Raw genomic sequence first — 23,430 nt, 5'->3', positions numbered from 1 at the left:
GGGAGTCATTACTTTTTCTGGACTACAACTCCCAGAAGCCACTAGCTAGCAAATTCTGGGAGTTGTGGCTCCCCCAAAAGTAAGATTCCTCAGCCCTAAGATTCAGAGGCTTTTGTCTAGAGGGCAGGCTAATGGGAGAGGCCCGGGTGTCTTCAACATTATTGTCAAAAATAAATGGATTTGCAGCCGCCACCCCTCCCCCCCTTGCATGCCCCGCGCCGGCAAAATCCCATCCTCAGTCAGTCAGTCAGTCAGTCAGTCGGCGGCAACCGAGGCGCACGGGCAGCGTTTCGACCGGTTTCACCAAGGCGGCACTTGCGGCGGGTGACTCGGCGACGCCAGGCGTGCTGTGTAGCCCCAGATCCCCCCCCGTTCCCCTCCTTCCGCTTGCAAAACCGTCAGACGTTTGGGGGGAAAAATGGGGAGAAAGATATTGGCTGCCAGCAACTCGGAGGCTCCTCCCCGAGCCCGGATCCCGAGATTTTTGGACGATTTCTTTTAACTCAGTTACGAACCTTTGGCGAAGGGAACAAGTTACCTCCCCTGCAAGGAGCGCAGGCAGAAATCGCTGCTTCAAGGAACACCCAGCTCTCCGCCCCTCTCAGATCTCCACCTCAGAGGCGATTGCTTTTTTTTTTTTTTTTTGGAATTGCGGGGAGAAATTGGCATCGCCGGCTTGGGAGGGGGAAAAATGCGGATCCCTCGGGATTCTGCACAAACGAAAGAGTGGAAGTAAATGAAACAGAAGACAATGAGGACAAACGTGAACGGAGGAAGAAGCCCTCTTCTGTGACCCCTCCCCTCTTTTTTTTGGTTTTCTTGAACCTTGGCGGTGTTTCTCTGGGCTCCAGGATTTTCATTTTTGGGGGGGGCGGAGGGGAAAGAACACCCCCCCTGCTCACACACATAACCTTATTGGATCTGACAATCCGGGCCGCCCCCACCCCCTTGGATACAAATTCGGAGGAAATTCTAGCGTGTGCAGCGCAATCATCATGCATTCAGTGGCTGGGAATAAGGAGAGAATCGCAGTTAGCACCCGCAACAGGAAATACGGGGTAAGTTGTCCTCAAGTCCGGAGAGAGGAAGGATGTTGTAAACCTGCCGGTGCTTTGATCCGAAAGGGCTGCTGTATTCTCGCCGAGGCAAAGCGGGCAGGTAGAAGCGAACCCTCCGCCGCCTTCTTTTACCTTGTTCAGCTGCATGTTTCCCACCTAGGTGCCCCGTGTGGCTATTTTCACCAGGTCACTTCAATCACCAGGCGTACGAACCCGTTCAAACAAACACACGCGTACACGCTTGTTCCTTTCCCCACGACAACCACCCGCTCCCCGCGCCTCTGGAGCAGTCTTTTAACTTTTGCCAACCGCAGGTTCCTGAGGATGAGTGGGGGGGCATTTTTGCCAAATATGCTGAGTTGTCTCCCCACCCCACCCCACCCCATGCATGCCACAGTCTTGACTTGAGCAAAGGGCCTTTGCGTGCATAGGGTTGGGTCAAGAAAACAGGGCGAGCTCGACCTTCACCCTCATCTCGGCTGCCCGGCGAACCTCCATCGCGCCTTCCCTTAGGCTGGGGAGATCGCCGGCGGGGGGGGGGGGGCGCACAGGTTTCTTTCTGCCTCGATTTCTTTTAGCTGGAAGATGAGGCAAGGCGAGAGAGGGGTGGGGTGGGGGGCGTGTGTCGCCCGCCCGGGGCTATTGTTACTGTTAATGGCCACGCGTCGCTGCGGAACTCGCTTCGATCCGTCCCTTAAACTTTGCCCGGCTCCTTCCCGCGCACTGACCGGCTCCCTCTCCTTCTCCGCCCAGGTGAACGACCCCTGTTCCCCCACCAAACCCGCGGCTCCTTTCTCGCCGGAAAGCTGGTACAGGAAAGCTTACGAGGAATCCCGGGCCGGCCACCGCCCCGCCCCCGAAGGCGCCGGCTCCGCTCTGGGCTCCTCCGGCACCCCTTCCCCTGGATCGGGAACCTCGTCGCCCGGTTCTTTCACCGGCTCGCCCGGCCCCGCTTCCCCGGGGATCGGCACCAGCTCGCCCGGCTCGCTAGGGGGCTCGCCGGGCTTCGGCACCGGCTCGCCCGGCTCCGGCAGCGGTGGAGGCTCCTCGCCGGGCTCCGACCGAGGCGTCTGGTGCGAGAACTGCAACGCCCGCTTGGTGGAGCTGAAGAGACAGGCGTTGAAGCTGCTCATGCCGGGGCCCTACGGCGGCGGCGGCGGCGGCGGCGGCAGCAACAAGGTGAGTGAGGAGAAGGGGGCGGGAAGGCGGATGAGGGGGTGTAGAGGAGAAGGGCCCCCCCGGGGGAGCCCGGGCTGGCCCTGCGCGGAGAGATCCGCGGGAGCGAGGAGGGGCGCCCGCCGGAGGCGACCCGTCCCGTCGTCTGGGCAAACATCCCCCCCCCCCAAACAAAGCGAGGAGACGCGCCCTTCTTGCTTCCCGCCTGGTTGGTTGGTCGACTTATATGTATTCTGCCTTCCTCCTTGAAGAGGACCCAAGGCGGCTTACAACAATGAAAGAAAGATATTATTTAAAGTTGAAAACAATGAGTACACAACGGTGGTTAACATCATTAAATGACAATATTTAAAACTATAATGAATAAAGAAGCATCTTACATCATTAATAAGCAATATTAAGACAAAGATCAAGAAGTATATATATATATATATATAGTCCTGAAAATCCAGTCAAAGCAGTAATGCATTACAATCTATCTAAAAGTCACATACAGGTAGCAGGTTACTGAGGGAAGGAAGGCTTGCCTAAAGAGAAGCGTCTTTGCCCGGCTGAGCTGGGTAGCTAAAGGAACACCTCCGAGTTGTACATTTAGAGTATATGTATTTTTAAAGAGACTGCATTTAAGTGATAGTATGATTCCCTCCTCCAGGCCATGTGCATTGCTTCAGTCAGGAAGCACCGAGCTAATATTTCTCCCCTCTGCTGTTGTTTCTTTGCTGGTGTATAGTAGTATTCCTAATTTGTCCTCATGGGGGTGGGTGGGGGAAAGAAACACTTTGAGCATGTGCAGGTTTGTATCTGTAAGCCCACTTAACATGGTAGTGCCTCCAGGAATTGCTGCCCTAAAAGTGAGCAGCTGCAAAAAAAGCATCATTTTGTGTCCAGAAAAAGGATAATATATTTGGACGGTAAAACAAATGAATAAGCACTTCTACCCATGAGCATGCCTGGCCCTCTGCCCCCTGACTAACACGGATTTTTGAAAGCAAGCTGTCTTGGTCTTGGTAAAAGCGCTGGCACAGGAACCAGTGCCTTGGCCGGTTTCCTGGTGGTCCCATTACCTGCTGTTCCCTTTCTGATCCTTTGTAGGCCCTCTGGATAGTCATTTGGAGTTGCCCTGGGTACCAAACATTGCCCCCAAGTCCACTCCTACGTGCAGAACATGAAGTAAAGAAGTAGAGAGGAGTCTGTGTCCACAAACATTCAAGCTGTGGTCTATTCCGTGCACATGTTTCAAGCCTGTACATGTTTGTTATTATGCACTGTCAAGTTGATGTATGGCGAATCTCCCAGGGTTTTCTCTGTATAATATGCTTGGAAGTGGTTTACCAGTGCCTTGTTCTGTTGGCAATGTGGGACTCTGCAGCTTGTCTAAGGCTAAACAGATAATGGGACACCTCATCTCATCCGCCATACTGTATATCCTCCAGAATAGATGATCTTGGCTGGTCCCTGTTAGGAAACAAGAGTCACTGCCTGAATCCCAGGCTTGCCATCCAGGTGCACCAACCCATCCAACATGTATGCATGTTTGTTCAGATCCCACTTTTGTTGGTGGGACTTGTTTTGCAAGGTAAGTGGGCCTAGAACTGCACTCTTTTGTTGATATTGGTCACATAGATCTCAGGGAGACCTGGACTGCCGTGTAAAGACTTGCTTTAGCTCTTACATTGAATGGTGCAGTCTATTGGCTAAAGAAGTCAGTTTGATATGATGGGAATCAGCCCTGTTATGGTCTTGGGCAAGTTGCGAACTTGTGGCCAAATGTTTCTAAACCCACCCACCCCCCTGCGTATAGTTCCTACTGTTTTTAGTTGGTGCATGGTGACCTCTGGCCATAGGTGCTGCACATTGACACTGTCAGGTGGAGAGTTGTCCTCAGGCATTGCAAAGGTTTCTGGGATGTGCAGCGTATGACTGTACTTCAAGCTAATGTTCTGAGTAATTGTGATTGAGTGAATGAGATGTTTGAATTGCTTGCTATTAGCCTTTTAGCAGACTGGCTAGAGCAACAGTAATGATGGAAACAAGCATTTGGGCCTAGGGCTCTATCAAGAATGTGTATGTCGCACACACTTTTGTATGTGGGATCTTCCTGTATGGCTCTTAATCTGTTTAAGTTTGCACCTTTAGTCATTAGTGGTACAGCTAAAACACAGGTTTAACTGATATAGTTAAGCTACTGGATCTTAGCAGTAGAAGCTTGTGGTGTAAGGTGGGAGAACCCCGCCTCAAAATGTATGGGTGAAGCTTGCCATTGTTGAGACTACAGGCCGACTATGGGTTTGCAACAAGATTTTGTGTATCATGATCAAGATCATGGGTAGGAATTAACGTGATCAGCTTTCACAGCAGGTCATAAATGTAAGGACAATGAAGGTGGCTGGATAGTTTGTAAGTGTAAACTATATATAAAGGAGCTATTTATTTGATGGTGTTTTTTTAAAAAAAGTTAGCCTGGTTTGAACACTTCATTAGGAGGTTGGAGCTTATTTTCATCTACACTCCAGTGTTGATTGCATGTAGTGCATTCCTCAGAATTAAGTCTCCCCGAGTTCAATAGGATTTGATCCCAGGTGAGGGTACTTAACAATCACAACCTTATTTTTTTTTCCTGTTTCACACATAAGTTAGGCGTTTGAATTCATGTTGCTTTCCACCATACTAGCCATTAGGGGTAACAATAACTCACTTGTGAATTTTGTCAGAGTTTTAGCCTTTAAGATGACCTTTAAATTGCCTTAATTAATTTTGTATTTCCATGCCTTCACTAACCTAAATCAAACACTACTCTCTCAGTTGCTCCCTATTACTGTTGCTCTGTTCTCATTTTACTTCTCCTGTGTGTTGTTTCATCTTTTGTTGCATTTCATCTTCCAGCTCAAGTGCAGTGTGCACCTATGGTTGGTTTCCAAAGATGAACCTGCTAGCAGGCACATTAAGGCTCCACAGTAATGTGGCACAGATCATCAGAGCTACCAATATGCTCAATTCAGAAAGGACTGGCTTGCTGTTAAAACAAGAAGTTGCCCCAGGGGTTGCTGGGAGTTTCCAATGAGCACTGGGACAACTTCCCTTTCTAACAGGAAGCCGAGGCTAGGGCATGAAGCCTTCCGGCCCAGGCTTTCTCTGGATGAGCACAGTTGAAGTATGAGTCTGATAGGCAGAATTCAGAAAATGGCAAATTCTGGGTGTGAAGCCCAGAACCAAAAACAGCACATGCCTATTAATGGGTCAGGAGAAAACTCTGCCTGCTTCTGTCATGTTTGTGATACAGTAGCAGTAACTACATCTACTGAGAGCCAACATAAGGTGTGCTTACAGTACCAGACTAAATTCAGATTCCCCATTCAGTCATGAAACTCAGTGGGTAACCACAAAACAGATAATATTTGTTAGCCTGGCCTATCTTGTAGGATTGTTGTGACAATAAAAGTAGGAGAAGAAAACAAAGTCATGTCCATTAACCTGAGTCTTGTGGAGGAAAGGTGAAATATTGAATAAATAAATTAATAGATAAATCACTGCTTCTGAGAGAAGGCTCCATCAAGGGCTCTTTTGCTGATGAAGTGTTAAAGGTATTGTGTGAGTGTGGCTCTTCTCCATAGTAACCATGTGAATGTTGTTGCGCCTGTGCATGAGATACCATGCCACTTCATTTGCACTGTCAAACCCAAGAGTTATCAAATGGTAATATTTACTCTTCCACTTCAAAGAGTTTTCTTTGGTGGTTTGGATCAAGGGGCATCAAGTGAAAACAGTGTGTGCTGTTGAAGGGTCTCTAGCACTTGTTTGTTGAATTGCATCTGTCACTGTTTATTTATGGTGCTCTTTGAAATAAAACCAGGGACGTTCCTAAATTTCTGCTGAAGTACCTTCGACTACGGAGCAGGTTTGATTACCGGTATATGAATTATTCATTGCCAAAAGCTGCTCTTTCAGAGTGTGTCAAAATGAAGTGACACTGAATCCTAAAGAAGTAGTCCTTTGAGCTCAAGAAATAGTTGTAATGTTGGTTTGGTTCTCTAACAGAACCAAACCAGCGACTGTTGGGAAACCTTCTAAGTTGGTGAAAATACTGAAGACAAAAAGTTGTGCTGCAACACAAATTCATAGATTCAGGATAAAATGTAGAAGGAAAAATGAAATGGAGCAATAAATTGAAAACTGTCTGATGGGCAAGAACTAGTAAATAACTTGCATAGCAAATGTCTGGAAAGAGTCGTGTGGAAAAGAACTGCAGTGGAGATCACTTAGGACTTCTACATGTAGAACCGCTAATTATTGGAAATGGTCTTGATCATCAGTGCTTGCAATTTATTGGTGGGGACAATTCAGTATATTTGTCAGCTGTCAGTGGGAAATATTGTTCAAAGACAAGGACAAAAAGGTAAGGTAGGAGTCTGAGTGGGATTCTTGATTTGTCACTCCTGTAACAGGGTCTGAAGGTGGTGAGTACCATCTTGGCTTTTTTGGAGAAGACAAGCGATGAGTCCTTGTCAGAGTAAAAGTAGACTTAACATATTTTTAAAAAGAGGTGTGTTGCTCATGAATGGTAAGCCTCAGTTTCCCATTCTTGCTCATAGCCAGTATGATAGGTTGCTTCTAGGTCAGCCAGTAAGACCACCTTGCTTCCCTGTAGGTGTTAAACTGTGTGACATGGGGGCTGTAGGTTTACCTACTGCTTGTTACAGGTTTGCCAGAACTAGTACTTTGGGTCAGCATGAGTCACTACAGCTGCCACAGTGGGTGCGGAGAAGACTATGAGGACTATATGTGAAACAATTTTCAAACGGCTGACTTCCTGAAACAGGCAAAATCATGGTCCACCACCAGCAGTGTGTATTAGACTTTCCAGAAATAGCTTCTTCAGTTATGTAGTTTCACATATTAACAGGATAAAAGAATGGGTCTTTATTTTTGCTTCCCTTTCTAGCTTCATTCTCCCTTTCACTAAAGCTACTGAAACTGCCTACTTAATTCCCTATCTCTTATAAATATGTCTATTATAGAAGCCTAGGGCATCATGTTTTTAATGCACTTCTCTTCTTGCATTAAGAAGATGTTTAGGCTAGTGCCTTATTGGTAGTAATATAGTGAAGGCAGCTGTTTCTTTCAGTGTGTGCATCAGGTAGATGAATAACTAGGCAGCTTTATAGTTTTTTCAGTGATGTCATATGTATGACCAGCTACTGAATTAAGCATGAGCAGAATTAACTTGATTTCTGTAAATCGTGTTTTGCTTCCTGACAGAAACTGTTGCTGATAATACACAATTGTAAGAGTAGCCTACAAGAAGAGCCACCAAATGTGTGTTCTAATTCTTACCCATTTATCATTTATGAATCCAGCTGACTTATAAGGTTTTTTTATGTGACTCCTGCTGATAGCAGCCTGGAAATTTCCTTAGCTTTCATAACTGTTGTCAGCAAAACAGCCTTATAACCATTGTCAGCAATATATTTTCTACATTTTGCACGTATTCCTTACTTAATATGCATATAACGTGGATAGGTGAAGGTACAGCAACAGTGAATGTAGTAATCTATTAGATGTTTGGACAGAAATACAAGATATTGGCTGAAATGGTGTTGCTGAGTGTAATAAGTTGCACTAGAATACTATGCTACAGTAACTTGCAGCTAGATTAGGCCCTTTGTATATGAAACACCACAGTATGGTGTTAACATTTAGTGCAAAGAAATGACTGCTTAACTTGGAACAAGGGTACCTTTGAGTAGCTCATAGTTATCACTGAAGTGTGGAACATTAACTTTAACAAGAAACATTCACTCACAATATGTCAACAGGAGGAGAATTTAGAGGCCTCAAGTTTAGTTGTGTTGCTGAGCTCTAATTACAGAGCTGTTTAAATGTTATTTTCCCTGGCATACTGTGGAAGAAAGGAAGATGTGTTCTTTTTTCTACCACATATATGAAGAATGTTGTGAAGGACAAAGAATAATGTATTTAATGAAAAGCAACAGCATGCTTATTTTTCTGCTTACAGGTCCTGTGGGGAAAAATGGTGGCTTTGCTGTTACTGCTTTAAAAGTACAGTATGCTCCCTACCATTTAGCTGTGAACTCTCCTGACAGATCCTGTAGATGAATGCTGGTTGGATGGGTTTGGTTTATTCCTCCCTGTCAGAAACTGAGTTATAGGAACTCATCACCATTGTTGATGCTTTCCAACATTTCTGTTCGCATAACGTTTTGTTCGCATAACACACCTCCCTTTCAGAGGTGTTTCATAGTCAAATACTTGACTAATAATATTAATAATGAAAGAAGCCCTGCAACTGATATAATGGAAAATAGGCCTCTGTTAGCCTGTGGCTACTTGAGAAAGAGAGAGACGTTCCTAGATAGGACAGGACAGTAATAAACTTTCCTGAGAGCTTAGCAAACGGCAGAATAATGGAATTTCATTTACATCCAGATCTCTAATTTGTGAATAAGCACAACCGGTCTGTGTGGGGACTTAATTTTGTAGTGCAGAGTCTCAGTCACCTAATCATTTCATCCCAACTCAGCATAATGCAAATAGGATTAATGCATTAGAAATGTGATTTTAAATGGCCCAGAGCAGTAATTTGTCAGCATTTGGAAGGATTAAGTCTGCTAAAGTTTAAGCAGCAACAACCAGTCTTTTGTATTGCATCACAGGTCACAACACCAAATTTGAAGCATAACCTGTGGACCTCCTACTTGAAATGTATGTGTCCCCCAGCAATGGGAATGTCCACAAATTGTTTCTTTGCCCTGACAATACAACACTACACTGCTAATATTACGGAATAAAAACAGAGAAATAGATTTGTCAGTTCTTGCTATTTGCACTGCGAATAATGTCATCATTTTATATTCTTTCATTAAAAAGACAGATTATCCAGTTCATGAATCTTATCTTATTAAAATGTATTTATTTATTTCAGGGAAATAACCTGGCTAGAAGACTATTTGAAGCCTCTCAGATAGTCCATTTATCTATTTGGACATCTGTTATTGAAATCAATACAGAAAACCAGTTGGGTTAAAAAAAACACACCTTATTTAACTTTGCCTGGCTCTGCCCTGTGGCTCTGCCAGTATTTTGGAGTTCAGTTCCCATCCATCCAGCCAGTAAGGCACTCTTCGGGAATGGTGGGTGTTGTAATATAAACCCTCTCGGATTACAACACTGAAGAAGGCTTTTCTAGATACATAATCCAATTTCATCCAGTACCAATTATACAAATCTATTGTATATATTGTATCTATCTTCCCATAGTTGTATTATTGTCTCTAAATGTATCTAATTTTCGGGAAGAATACTATACCAGCTTCCTTGCTTTGCTATTAAATCTGATGGTAATGAGGTTAGCTTGGTGAGTTGGGTACCTGGCTGTGGAGCCAGAGGTTTGGTTCCTCGTTGTACAGTACCTTGTAGAAGATGATGTAGTCTTGAGTGATCTACATAGCCACAGCACCCTTCAGAAAAAGAGAATGGTAAAGTGCTTGTGAGTACTGTACTCTATATATGGGAAAAAGTTGAGTTTGGGGGTTTTGTTTGTTTGTTTCAAATATTTGTATTCTGCCGAACTCAGTGACAAGCACTACTCTGGGTGGATAAAAATAAAAAGGAACATTATCCCAGCAAACCTAACACCACTAAATCAACATGAAACAATACATATTAAAATTAACCAGAAATCGAAACCTGTCTGAAACTTAAATGATGGCGGGACCAGGCAACTTTCTTTTCAAAGCTTTTAATTTATTGTGTATGTTACTGTATATTTACACAGGAAAATACACAATAAATTAAAAGCTTTGAAAAGAATGGTATTTAACATCCTCTTGAAAGTTGAGAAGGAGAGGGCCTGGCAAAGCTCTAATGGGAGCCCATTCCACAGGGATGGGGCCATGACCGAGAAGGCTCGATTTCTTGAGGATTGCAGTTGTCTGCAATTGTGAATTGCAAACAGTAATCACTGTGCTGTACTTGAATGTCGGACAAGGATTCAGGAAACCTGGGTTCAAATCCCTGTGGAAACTCACTGCAATCAGTAATGATAAACCATTCTTTTAATATTTCGCACGTGGTGATCCTAATAGTTTTGTTTAGATACAGCCCAGTCCTTTTGGTAGTAATCCTGCAGCAGTTTTATAGTGTTAAAGGCTCCTCCCTGTCCTGAGGCTCTCAACGTTCCTTCTCTCAGGCAAAAGGAAGCCCTAGCGAGTCTTGGAAATTGAAAGGGGTGGGGATATGAAACTTTCAATTTGTTTAAATTAATTATTTGCAGATGTGGTTTATGCTGGCATAATTATATCAAGAGGGTTTGGCTAGTTATGTTGTTGATCTGATTGGTGACATGGGTTTGCATGAATATTTGCCCAAATCGCTTTACTAGCTCTTGGTTATGCGGCTGCACATGGGAATATTTATCCAGTTAACTAATATTTTCCTTTCTTAAATACCTGCATATTCTCTCATAAGAAAGGGAATGTTATTCTTTGTAGCATGAGCCTTGCATAGTACAGGGATCGTTTTACTGTAGAACTGTTCCATAATGACTTCTCCTTCTTCATTAAAATTACCATCCATCCTGAATATGGGTCAGCAGTATTCCTGGGCAGGCTGCCCAAATCAGGAAATTGTTAAGAGGCAGGGTAGCTTTGTGTACATAGGAGAGAAAGCAGTTCACAGAGACTCAGCCGCCTCAGCAGTCTAATACCCTGGATTATTTTTAGGAACATCAGATAATTGGGATGGTTCCAAACACCAGATTGAACAGCTTGTTGTAGCTTTATGTGAAGAACATTTGTCCACAGTGATGTTGTGCATTTTTATTCAGGTCTTTTTTCAGCCATTTGTAATATGTGATATGTGACTGTCACAAATGTAAAAACTGTTAAGACCTATCATATCAGGTGTTGGTGTGAAATCTTTTAGCTTTGTAACACTGGGCTGTTCAGATTCCTATTTCTAAATAATGACTCTGTGATGTGACAAGACAAGGTATGGCACATTACTATTTTTCTTCTTATGCACTAACTGTACCTTCTGTATAGCTACATTCTTATTACTTCCTAAGAGCTATATTATTATTATTATTATTATTATTATTATTATTATTATTATTATTATTATTATTATTATTATTATTATTATTATTGTTGTTGTTGTTGTTGTTGTTGTTGTTGTTGTTGTTGTTGTTGTTGTTGTTGTTGTTGTAATAGTAATAGTACTACTACTACTACTACTACTACTACTACTACTACTACTACTACTACTACTACTAATAATAATAATAATAATAATAATAATAATAATAATAATAATAATAATAATAATAATAATAATAATAATAATATAGCACCTTTCTCCTGACAAGGGGACCCAAGGTAACTCGCAGTATTAAAAGGAATAGAGTTAAAAATGTAATAAGTTAAAACATTAAAAATAAATAAAATTTATGTTAATTAAATACAATTAAAATACAATTGAAGCACTGGATCTTTCAGCTGTCTGTGGAAGGATAAAAGGGAGGGGGGCAGCCTGAACTCCTGAGGAAGAGCATTCCATAACCGGGGAGCTGCTACAGAGAAGGCCCTGTCCTGTGTCCCCATCAGCTGTGCCTGCACTGGCAGTGGGACCGGTAGGAGGGCCTCCTCTGACAATCATAAACGCAAATAAGGCTCATATGGGGAAACAGTCCTCATAATGCAGAAACCACTCCTTTTCCTAATTTTTAATTGAGCTCTCTATCAGGTCACTCTTTCATCTTTGGCTTTCTTTTCTGTGGCTCTACTTCTTCTTTTTGCCATACCTCTGGGCATGTACAGGTAGCAAAATGATATGAGTAGGTGGATCAACTGTATTCTTTCTTATTAGATGCTCATTTCTTTGGATTGAGATTTATAATATGTCAGTCACCACATAACATTAATCTTGAGTAATATGTTAGACCCACTGGCTGAAATCCTGTTGAGCAAATGATGGAACTTTTAGATGTGAATTGCTGTAAGTTAAGAAATCGACATTATCTGGATAGAAGGCTGAGTCAGCCCTTAGCCAGCTACCTGAGATTGAACTCCGGGCAGTGAGCACAGTTTTGGCTGCAGTACAGCAGTTTAACCACTGTGCTACAAGGCTCCAAGGTGAGGAGATCAGTAAGTTTGAGGAGTGAGAATCCTGCCACTCATGGGCCTTGCCGCATAAGTCAGGACTCTGATTTTCCAGAGTCCCGACTCAGAGTGTTGACATTTAGGAAAGCTCATTCTCTTCATGCACATACAGAATTGGGAATAGAAATTATTATAAAGGGGTGGGCTAGAGCAAGGGCGAGGAGAGTTTCTCAATATATAACATCTGATGTAGGAAATTAGCATTTCAGACAGAAATATTAGCGAGAAACTTTTTCCTGGCTTCTTGATGAGAAGAAGCATTTAATCATAATTTGCCCCATCTGAAGGAGCAGCTAATCATACATTTCCAATGTGACATGATGGAATACTGGGAGGACACTAATTTTTTTTAAAAAAACTAATTAATATATATTTAAAATTTTTCAGTGGTATTTGCTTGTATTAGGTTTACCTGGATTTTCTTTGTCTACCAACATTCATCCCTGAGATAATCACTGATATTTATTCAGCTTGTTACTGTTATCTTTATGTTTGCCTTGTCCTAATACATTAGGTGTTTTCTGGGATTCTGTTACCTTAAACTGACTGAAAGTATTATCATCAGATGCCTGTCCCTAAATAAAACCTTGCCCCCTACAACATTTCCAACATCGACAAACCTTCATTTCTTGCTCACTCATCACAGAAGGTTTTTCTTCATGAGTCCGAAAGGCATTCGTGGTGTGGAGCAATTTTAGCTCTTAGTTGTAATATTGCCAAAACAAAGGTGATTACTCTTCATCCATCTGTTAGCTACCCTGCTTGGTTAACAGCATTTGGTAAAGAAAAACAATAAAAACCCATTCTGTAGCAAATTGGAAGCCATGACTCATGTGTTTCTCATTTTCTAATGGGTGTTCTTAACTGTTAACAAGTTCTTTAAATCAGGTTAATGTTGGTGGTATCACTCCCAGGTGTCCCACTGGAAGAATTAACACGCTTTAACATTGTATGTTTAATACGGGCATAATAAGAGGAAGTTTTGAGTTAGTGCTATGAGTTTTCTAAACTTGGGCACTTTTCAAGGCACCAGGCAGCATTCACATTAAAGAGTTTTTAAAAATTAATAGGCTTCATTTCACAATATACAGTTTGCACAGAAAAGTTGCCATGGAAAAGCTGGGGAAGGGAAAATTAAGTCAAGAATGAAACAATAAAATTAAGTTTAGCTGTACAAGCACCTTGAGCCTTGTCGCAATGTCACATTCTTAGGTACATTACTGCAAATTTGACAATTAAAAACTTCATGTGCACATGCTGACTGTAGTACATCTTTCAAAATTTTCATTTACTGGCTTGGTGGTCTCTGCAATATTTGTAAAAACAATAAAAAAACCAGACACTTAAGAAACTATGTCATTGCTCAAGTCCAGTTCAGTTTAAACTTAATAGTTTGAGTATACGTTTTTTCAGACTGGGTGGTAGATCAGACCTTGTCTATCCAATTTGCCACATCAAATTCCCCAATGGACCTTCAGTTTTTCTCACTTCCTGACTTATATATTGGCTTATTATATATATAACGCTACAGTACATGCATTCCGGGCTATCATGTAAAGAGTGTTCACATTTTGCCACTTGTCTGTCATGTGCTTGGGGACACAACCAGCAGCGCAACCCAATGTGCAATGTGAGCACATCCAAGGACACAACTGGCTGCCAGCAAGATCCACACCTTGTTTGTGTGATTACTGGTTTATAGGGCAGGGCACCAACATGGGTTCTGGCAGTTGTGTTGAGCACCCTGCAAAACATTTAACTTTAGGGGAGTCAACACAAACAACCACTGAGGATTCTCTTTTGACCACAACTTCTCCAAAAGGTGAGTGAAAAGCTGTGCAAATTTTTGCCAATTTTGTGGAGTAAAGATGCCATTTCTATATGAATTTAAGAGCATTTTCAATCATATTGACAAGTGTGGACTGTTCAGGGGATGATTTCCATCACTTATTCCAAATCGATACTTGGATTGCTATGTTCAGGTCTGATTTCTGTGCTATTTTGACTCTTGTTGGAACCCCATACGTTTTCTCTATTAATCAGTTATATATGCCTTGCCAGAATGGCCATTATCAATTTCAAATGTTGATTTAATAGGGATATTGGACTTGGTCTGCGTGCTCTTGGTTTGGTCATGTTAACCCCAGATAATACATTGTTCTGAAGACTTTATAACATAGAAGGAGAATGCCCTTACATTTCTTGTAGAATGCCCAGGTAAACTCATCTGTAAATTTATTTTGATGCGGTTTCTGTTTTTTGCCATAGAGCTCCTTTTATTAAGGGATCCCCTGTGATCATCTTTAAATGGATAATTTAAAAAAATCTTTTAGGAGATTATTTGTGGTCAGTTTAGGGCTGAACTGAGATTAAATTGATATAAAATGTCAAATATATTTTAAAAAGTTTCATTGATATCTGTTGGAGAAGTAGTTGGAATGCCATTTGTGCATTTCATTGATGCAAGAATCTTTTTAGCAGCTCTTGCTAAAACAAAAGAAAGTGTTTCGAGCATGTGGACTGTTTTTTACATTGACAATTTCACCCATCTGTTGTTGCCAGTATGAGCAAAAATTAACATGTGTTACTTAGGCTTCAGTGTAATCAAGAATTAAAAACATTCTTTTAAATGTGTGGGCAGGAGTGGCCCTGTACACATAATCAAATAAGATGTATCATCTGAAATAAATTTATATATGCCAATCTATACTTAGACTATAGCTAGAAATAAGTACTAGATTTTAAATTTCAGAAAGGGTAAGTCAATTTCCCATGTAGATTTCCAGATTCTTTATTTAAGTCATTTCCATCTCAGATCACACAAGCCAGTTAGTTGTCCAATTAATTTACCTACCATTCAGTATCCTGTTCCCAAAATCAGTTAAGATACTCAGATTATTTAGATGATGTTCCACACTCTTTGTGTTACTTGCTCCACATTTTTTAAAAAATCAGCCCACTCAATGTTCACAGTCCTCCCTGCATGTGTGAGATAGGTTGCAATTCTCTTTTAGTTCTTAAAAACGTTTATTGTTTTGTATCAGCACCCACAAAGGTGAGATATACAATTTTAAACAAGTTAATGTCCTCTTTCCTCCTCCTCTTAGTGTTGTGTGATTACTTTGGGGTGCAGGTTGCCTTTTGGGAGGTGGGGGAGGTGGGATGATAAAGTGGCCACTGGGGGTCTGTCCTCTCCCGCTTCAAAAATGAGCACTAACTGCTACCTCCTGCTGCGTGGCATCTATTCCTGTTGTTGCAGCCTGGCCTGGTAGTACCTTCTCCTCTTTCTCTTCCTTCTTTCCAGAACCTGGGTCCAAGCCGGCAGATGCTGTCTGCTCCTGGCTGTGTGAACCAGATGCTTCGGGGAAGGAAATTTCTGATGACAGTTTACCAAGAACTTGTAGGAAAGACTAAGAAACCAAGAATAAAACCCAGACTATTACAGGACTTGAAAGAGGGGGGGGGGGGTTCAGGACTACCGAACTGGCGATTATACTATAAGGCTTGTGCTATAATGCGGATAAAAGAGAGGATAATTCTTAAAAACCAAAGATTACTGAAATTGGAGGGACATGATCTAAGAATGGGTTGGCATGCATATGTGTGGTATGGGAAATACAAAGAGCAATCACATTTTGTGGAATATATTGTGAGAAAGGCACTATGCTTAGTTTGGCAAAAATTTCAAACACAAACTTATAAGAAAATTCCAATATGGGTAGTGCCTATAGAAGCATTTACTTTGAAAGTGTTGAATCAGAAAGGAGCGTTGCTCACGTATAAAGAATTATTTAATAAAGAACAGAATCTAAAAAGTAAGCAAGAGCTAGAGGAATTGGGGTAGCAACTGATTGGTGGTCAATGAACAAACTAGAATTGGGATATAAAAAAGATAAAATTGTGGGCTTCTTTGAGGGTAAAGTCCAGGTGGATAAACCGTGGATTTATATTGATAAGAAAATAATTTTTAAAATGTATATATACCTATTGGAATATGACTTGGAAGATGAGAGGGTGAAGGAGAGGATGATAAAATGGGCAAGTAACTTTGGACACAATATTGATATTGATGATTGGACAATGATGTGGAAAGAGTGTCATAAAATGATCAAGTTGGTAAATCTAAGAGAAGATATCCTCAAAATGTTTTATAGATGGCATTATACCCCTGTAAGGTTAGCAAAAATATCAGAACATAACAGCAATGTTTGTTGGAAGTGTAAAAAAAATGCAGGAACTTATTATATGAAAAAGTCAAGAGATATTGGACACAGGTGTGGGAAACAATTAAAGAAATCATTCCACAGAAACTAAATTTTAAAACTGAAATAGCACTACTAAATATTATGCCGGAAATTATTGATAAGAAAATTAAATATTGTTTAATGTATAGGCTCGTAGTTGCTAAGTTACTCTGGGCCCAAAAATGGAAAAGTGAAGAAATACCTATGGTGGAGGAGTTTTTAAATAAGTTGTTCGACATCGCAGAACTAGACACACTTTCAGAAGCACTACGAGAACAACCAAGAGACTATGTAAAACAAAGCTGGAACTTAATATATGTTTTGGCCCAGAAAAAAATGAAAGTTTAGGGCAAAACCTTTTTTGTTTATTTTTTTCTTCAATGTTCACTGGAAATCTGAGAAATCTGACACCCAAACGAGGTTGGAATCTCTTATGTTTAAATAAAAATCTTTTTTAAAAAACCAATTATATTCTGGTAATAAGGCAATGGTGATGGTAAATGATGGTGTTATGGAAATGATAAACCTAAGTCTAGGAACAAGACAGGGATGTCCCCTATTCCCAATATTGTTTGCATTATTAATGGAGTTATTGGTGAATGCAGTAAGAACAGATGAATCAATAAAAGGGATAGGATATCGCAGAAAACCAAAATAAGTCTATTTGTGGATGATACATTGTTAAGGAGAAAAAACCCAATAAAAGTTATAGATAAGATCCAAAAGCATTAAAAGGATTTTGGGGGGCTATGTGGATTAACAATAAATTGGAATAAATGTGAAATGATGTTTTACAACTACAGTGGTGCCTCGCGTAGTGACGATAATCGGTGCAGCAAAAATCGCTGCAAAGCGATTTCATTGCTATGCGATATTAAAAAGCCCATAGGAATGTATTGAAACCCCTTCAATGCGTTCCTATGGACTTCAGACTCACCTTTAAGTGAAAATCCTCCATACGGCAGCCATTTTCGCTGCCCGGTAAGCGAGGAACCCATCCCAGAAAACAGCGGGCGGCCATTTTTTTACCCGGTGGCCATTGTAGAACCGCCGACCAGCTGTTAAAAAAACATCGCTTTGTGATGATCGGTAAGCAAAACAGGGTACCGATCATCACAAAGCGATTTTTCCCCATAGGGAACATCGCAAAGTGATCGCAAATGTTAATCGCTATGCGATTTCGTCGTAAAACGGGCGCTCGTTAAGCGAGGCACCTCTGTATTATAGAGAAGAAATAGAAATAAATGAATATAACTAAATTTAAGGAGACAAAGTGTATTAAGTATCTGGATATAGATTTTACAACAGGAATACAAGATTTTTAAGAAAATAAATATGGGAAAAATAAAGAAGTAAAAGATAAGCTAGAGAAATAGAAAAGATTGAAATTATCTTGGTTTAGTAGAATTGCATTGTGCTAAATAAAAATACTACCAAAATTAATTTTTTTGTTTAGAATGATTCCAGTTAAATATTCAGAGCAGGAATTAAAGGAGTTACAACAAATAGTAAATAAGTATTGTAACTGTGGTATATTTTCCACAAAAAAGGAAGATTATGAATTCCTGTTATGTTATCAGTGTTTAAATCAACAGATGCTGAACTGGAGACCACAGCTGGACTGAGAAAAATAGATGTAGCTTCTTGAGTGTATTGTAAAATGTAATTAATGATTTTTAAAAAAACAAAACAAAAACAAAGCAAAACGACAACACTGGATGTCTATATACAAGCACTTTCTCTCGGTGGGTAAACATCTTAGGGAAGCTAATGTACTGGGCTTGTAATATATTTAATGATTCAAACTACAGTATAGTTATTAAAATATTGCTATAATTAAGTAATCTTTTTTTAGTACAGAAGCTGTAACTGCTTTATCAGCAATTATTTCATTCCCCTTACACATTTAATATTTATGTTATGGGTATTCAACCACATCTAAATTTCTTATTTAGAGTAGGATTATTGAAAGTAGTCTATGTATTAGTAAGTATACAGGATCATTTTTGTATGTAAGGGACTCTTATAGTGCAGTTTGATGCGTATTTACAAGTAAGTGTCCAGTGAAATTTACTATTTAGGAAGTGTGTTTAGGATTGTGTCAAAACCCCTTACAATAGTGTAGTCAGTTAAGCATCAGTAATGAATGGATACATAATAAATGAGAGAAAGGAACATAGAAGAAGAAAGGAGAAGAATAAAGAAAAGAGAATGCATCACAGAAGAAGCACACAAATTTTCAGAAACTTTTTCACAGGTAGGTATGTAACTGCAAATTTTATATATTTAAACTGTAGTTTAAACAGAAGTATCATACATCTTAACCATAGTGAGGGAGACTTGGGTAGGTGACCAGTGTGTGCTTCCTCAGTCTGCTGTCTATTGGCATCAATCAATTTATACATCATCCTATTAGTAAATTCACACTTCTCTGGGTGGTGTACAAACAAGCAAAGCCCCACAACTCCCACCCACTTTACTCCCATAAAAACATCATAACATAATCAAAATGGTGATATAACTGACTACAGAAATCTGAGATTCAAACACGAAAGTTAGGTTCATTTGAAGATAAAATGTCCTTAAAGGTTGCCTTATATAATTCTGCCTTGAGAAATTTCTTGACTATCGGGAGGGTATGAGTCTGGTGCACCTCAACTGTTAATTTATTCCACAACTTTCTGTTTCCAGAAAGACACGAATCCAAGTATCTCTCTCTCTCACTCTCATTCACTCTTTTTTGTAGAAATTAAGCATAGGAAAAAGTTGCTTTTTACAAAGCTTTGCCCACAACTAGGATTTTTATATCTATAGCTCCCTAAATCCTTCAACTACCTGACGATTTGGGGAGTTGTAGTCGAAAAAAGGTAACTTTACGAAGCTTCTCCAGTATATGCAGTATCTGAACACCCGCGATGTCACTATTAGAGGCATACAGTGCTGGCAGATAGATGGGCTGCACACGTGATAATAAGGATTTATAATAAGGATTTATCCTGTTTTGTACCATCTAACCCTTACATAACCTATACTGAACAGAATAGGATACATTATATCTGATACAGATTGCAAACGTCTTAATATTTATTCTAATTATAACTTGATTTTATTCACTTGTGGTTAAGGATGAAAGTGAGCCGTCCCCTCAATCGTCTGGGGTAGAAAGACTTGACACCCTTATGTCCACCTTGCTTGGGGGGATGAAAGATCTAAATGTAGGTGGAGGGGTGACTGAAGTGCAAGAGGGAGAGAAGGCAGAAAAGGAGAGGAGGTGATAAAAGGTTTCTTGATGATGGAGGAGGAGGGGAGAGAGAAAAAGAAAAGAATGGATTAGTCCGGAGCGAGAGGTTAAAGAGGAAGGTAGCCTGAAGAGGGGAGAGGAGGAAGAGAGGAAGTGTGAAGAGAGAGAGGTGGTGGATATATGTGAGGATGAGGAGGACATGGTCTAGAGATACAACTTGGAGAACTAGACCCTTTGGAATGGACCATATATGTGTACCCATGGGAGAAAGGTCCATGGAGGAAGGTGGTCTGACCAGATCTGCTTCCAGCAGCTCAGACACATCGAAAGGGGGACTGGGCCCATCATCCATGCTGTGGAATCATTTGTGCAGTGAAGAGCAGTCCCATGAGAAAACCAACAGACACAGAGAGAGATTTGGAGCATCTCCGCATTAAGGGACAGTGAAATGATCAATGGACTTCCAATGCTGTCGACAGAGTCTTCGTTAATAGCTGGTCCTGTTGGACCCACAGAAGTTATTCTTGAATCCCCTACCCCATTTGGAAGTAAAAGTTTGATTGATAGAACTATGTCTCCTGTGATTAATTCCGCCAAAAGGGAGGAACTGCTTAGTTTTGTATCAGAACCCAGTCACAGTTAGTTACTTAGAGATTTATGTCCACTTTAGGGGAATGGTTCACTCCTGGGGGACTTAACCATGCAGAAAAGTAATATACTTTTTACATACATAAAAGTAATATGCAGGAGACCTTGGCTCAAAACAGCTTGCTTTGCAACCTCTGTTTTTACAGCCATTCCAGCATTACCTAATGCACCCTTCTCACATCCAAACTCACCTTTGCAGCCACAGTGACAAGCACTATAAACTGGCACATTTTGGTCATCAAGCAGAATAAAAAAATATTCTGAATTGGGAGGGAGCAGAATTGGGAGGGAGAAGGAAGAAAACGTCAGAAGTTAGAGGTGAGTGACCAGCAAGCAAGAGAACAAAGGTGTGAGGGAGAATAAGGAGACGTCAAGATGGAATGCCCAGTTAGCAAGCTTGAGGGACAAGATGGGGTGGAGAAGGGAGAGAACAGAAATGGTCAGAGAGGCGCACCCATCAAACAAACAAGAGAGAAAAAGATGTGTCAGAGAAGTGAGAAGAGAGCAAAGTTTTCATTCGTAAGTACGAAAATCCTCAAGAAACCAGACCCCTATTTTGGTACTGCATCGAGACTAATGAAAAAATAGTGTTCAGTTTAACAGTGCATTATTTTATAACTGTTGTGAAACCAATTTGGTTGTAAGCCTGTGTAGAGATGGACATGAAACACTGAACCGGTGGTTTGTGCCGGTTTGTACTTTGGCAGGAAGATGGACTGGTGCAAGCCAGGAAGATTTGAACTCGTAAATATTAGAACAGCCGTATGTAATCCTATGCCCTGTAGATGTGTTGGACTACAATGCCTATCAGCCCAGACTATCTATCCTAAGGCATCTGGTGAGCCTCAGGAATGGCCATGCTGGCTGGAGAAAGGCTGCATTGTAGCATATGACTATAGAGAACATGGTAGAGAATATGCAAGTTCACACAATAGCAGTCAAATATGATCGTTCAAGAACCCTAGGAGTTGAGGGTGTTGGGAATCTTCATCCTGTTTTGTTGCAAAATCACCCCTTCTAAAAGTTCCAAGGAGCAGAAAAATAGCCATTTTTTTCTCATTTGGGATGGGGAATTAGTGGTGTAGCTGGGGTGTTTGCTGCCTTCCCATACCTTAGATGAGCTACCTTACACTGGCCACTAAAATATGTACAAAGCAAGGAAGGAGTAATGCACTACAGTATTGCTTTGTGATTTTGGAACATGGAAGTACAGGGCATAGCACATGAGTGAAGAATGTGTTATATGTATGCCTGGGGAAGAAGGGCCTTGTAGGCCATGTGTTTCAAAGAGGTGAGATGGATGAGTTAGGAGAATAGTAGCAGGTAGAAAATGATTGGTCCAAGTTCCCATATTAGATGTGCAGATAAGGTGGGACTGGCTTCTTATGATCCCTGATAAGAGAATAACCATCAGGTGAAGGCTTCACCTTGTATTAGCTGCTTTGTCTGCTGCTGATGCAGCAATTAAATAATGGATGGTGGGTGCATGACTGCTTCTCTGTAGCTTTATGTCTTTCTATTCTGCCTGTTTAATATTCTGTTCCAGTTTAAGCAAATATAATGCATCTAAACTCTCTGTATCCTTCAGGAGTCATTTTCACTGGGGTAAATTCACAGGATGGCTATAAACACCAAAGTGCACATAAATAGAAAGAGAAAAGAAGAAAGGACAGTGATAGGGATAGAGGTGAAGGGTTTGGAAAAAAAAACCCCTCTCTTTTTGTATTTGCTTTTTTAAAGATCAGAGTTAAATGCCCCTCGAAGAACCTGAGGAGAAAGTGTCCTGGTTTTGACTGCAGTGGTTCCTGTGGTAGGTATCTAGTGGAGAAAGCAGGATAAGGGGTCTTTTTGTGGCTGGAATGTCAGAGGCCAGAGACTGTTATGTGGGAAGCAAGGGAGGAGCTGTGCTGCAGAGGAACTAGTGTAGAGTAATGTATATGGATGACATTGATAAATGGCTCCCCTAAGCCAGCATCTGCAGCAAACTGTCAGATTGAGAAGAGTTCCCGGCATACTCTATTCCTCTGTGTGAATGAAATCTCTGTCGAGCCATTATTTACCCATCTACCTGTGAAATGTGGAGGGATAGGATTCATTGCCCTATTGCAGGTTTGATTTGATTTTGCTTTAATGCACTGTATATTTAAGTTTATTTCTTTTTCTTCTGTTGCTTTTTGCAGTGACAGATACAGGGTAGCCTGTTTCTGATTAGATACATACCTCTTTGGGAAAAACAAGGGAGTTAAGTGGTTTTCTGGGTAAAGTACTTGCTTTCTCAGTTCTCACATCCTGTTTCCACTGAAATGAAATGAATTTGCTGGTCCTGATTTTTTTAATTTGTAGCTGGGAGAAAGCACCAAGATAAGTACTAAATATATTTTCAAGTATATTTTATCTGGTTTAGTGAAAATCAAGAAAAGTTTAAAAATGCTAGTGGATCATGACTTGACCAGTATTTGAGATTAGATCCTAGAAGACTGTTTAAAGATGCTTAGGGTTCAAACTTTGCTGGACACTCACCATGTGGGAATTCTGCAGCACTGGAACACAGTACTGTACATTCCATGGTAGATTCATTTATAATATACTTGATACAACATAATCCAATAGGCTGTCTATGTTAGAGATGACTCCTGGTAGCTTGTGCAGTAAGTCCAAGCAGGATATGAGTAAACTAAATAAGAAGAATAAGAAAATAAATCTCTTGAGGAACAAATGGAATTAATGGGGGAGGGGGAAGAGTCAGAAGAAAATGTAATAGAAGGGACAAGCCATTTCACATAAGTGATCATTCAAATACTGGTATTTGACAGCTCTCCTTTGTTTTACAGTACAATACTGTCAAAATGTATTGTTTATTGTTTTGACCACTTTGGTCATCCAGCATC

The 23,430-nt window shown here is 40.8% G+C and overlaps 1 protein-coding gene across 2 annotated transcripts in view; it reads left to right on the top strand.

Annotated features, from left to right (window-relative positions):
• Window positions 1–406: 406 nt before the first annotated feature.
• The window catches only part of KIF26B (kinesin family member 26B), a 378,172-nt gene continuing 355,148 nt past the window's right edge, over window positions 407–23,430 (top strand). For both annotated transcript variants that reach the window (XM_078383091.1, XM_020788400.3), the window contains exons 1-2: window positions 407–1,058; window positions 1,812–2,237. In XM_078383091.1, the coding sequence (XP_078239217.1) occupies window positions 996–1,058; window positions 1,812–2,237 (489 nt within the window). In that variant the 5' untranslated portion in view covers window positions 407–995. The remainder of the gene's footprint in view (window positions 1,059–1,811; window positions 2,238–23,430) is intronic.

The sequence above is a fragment of the Pogona vitticeps genome, chromosome 1 (genome assembly GCF_051106095.1).
Source record: "Pogona vitticeps strain Pit_001003342236 chromosome 1, PviZW2.1, whole genome shotgun sequence".
Classification (NCBI taxonomy): Eukaryota; Metazoa; Chordata; class Lepidosauria; order Squamata; family Agamidae; genus Pogona; species Pogona vitticeps.
The sequence above is the reverse complement of the archived record's forward strand: the minus strand, read 5'-3'. Positions and strand labels throughout refer to the sequence as shown.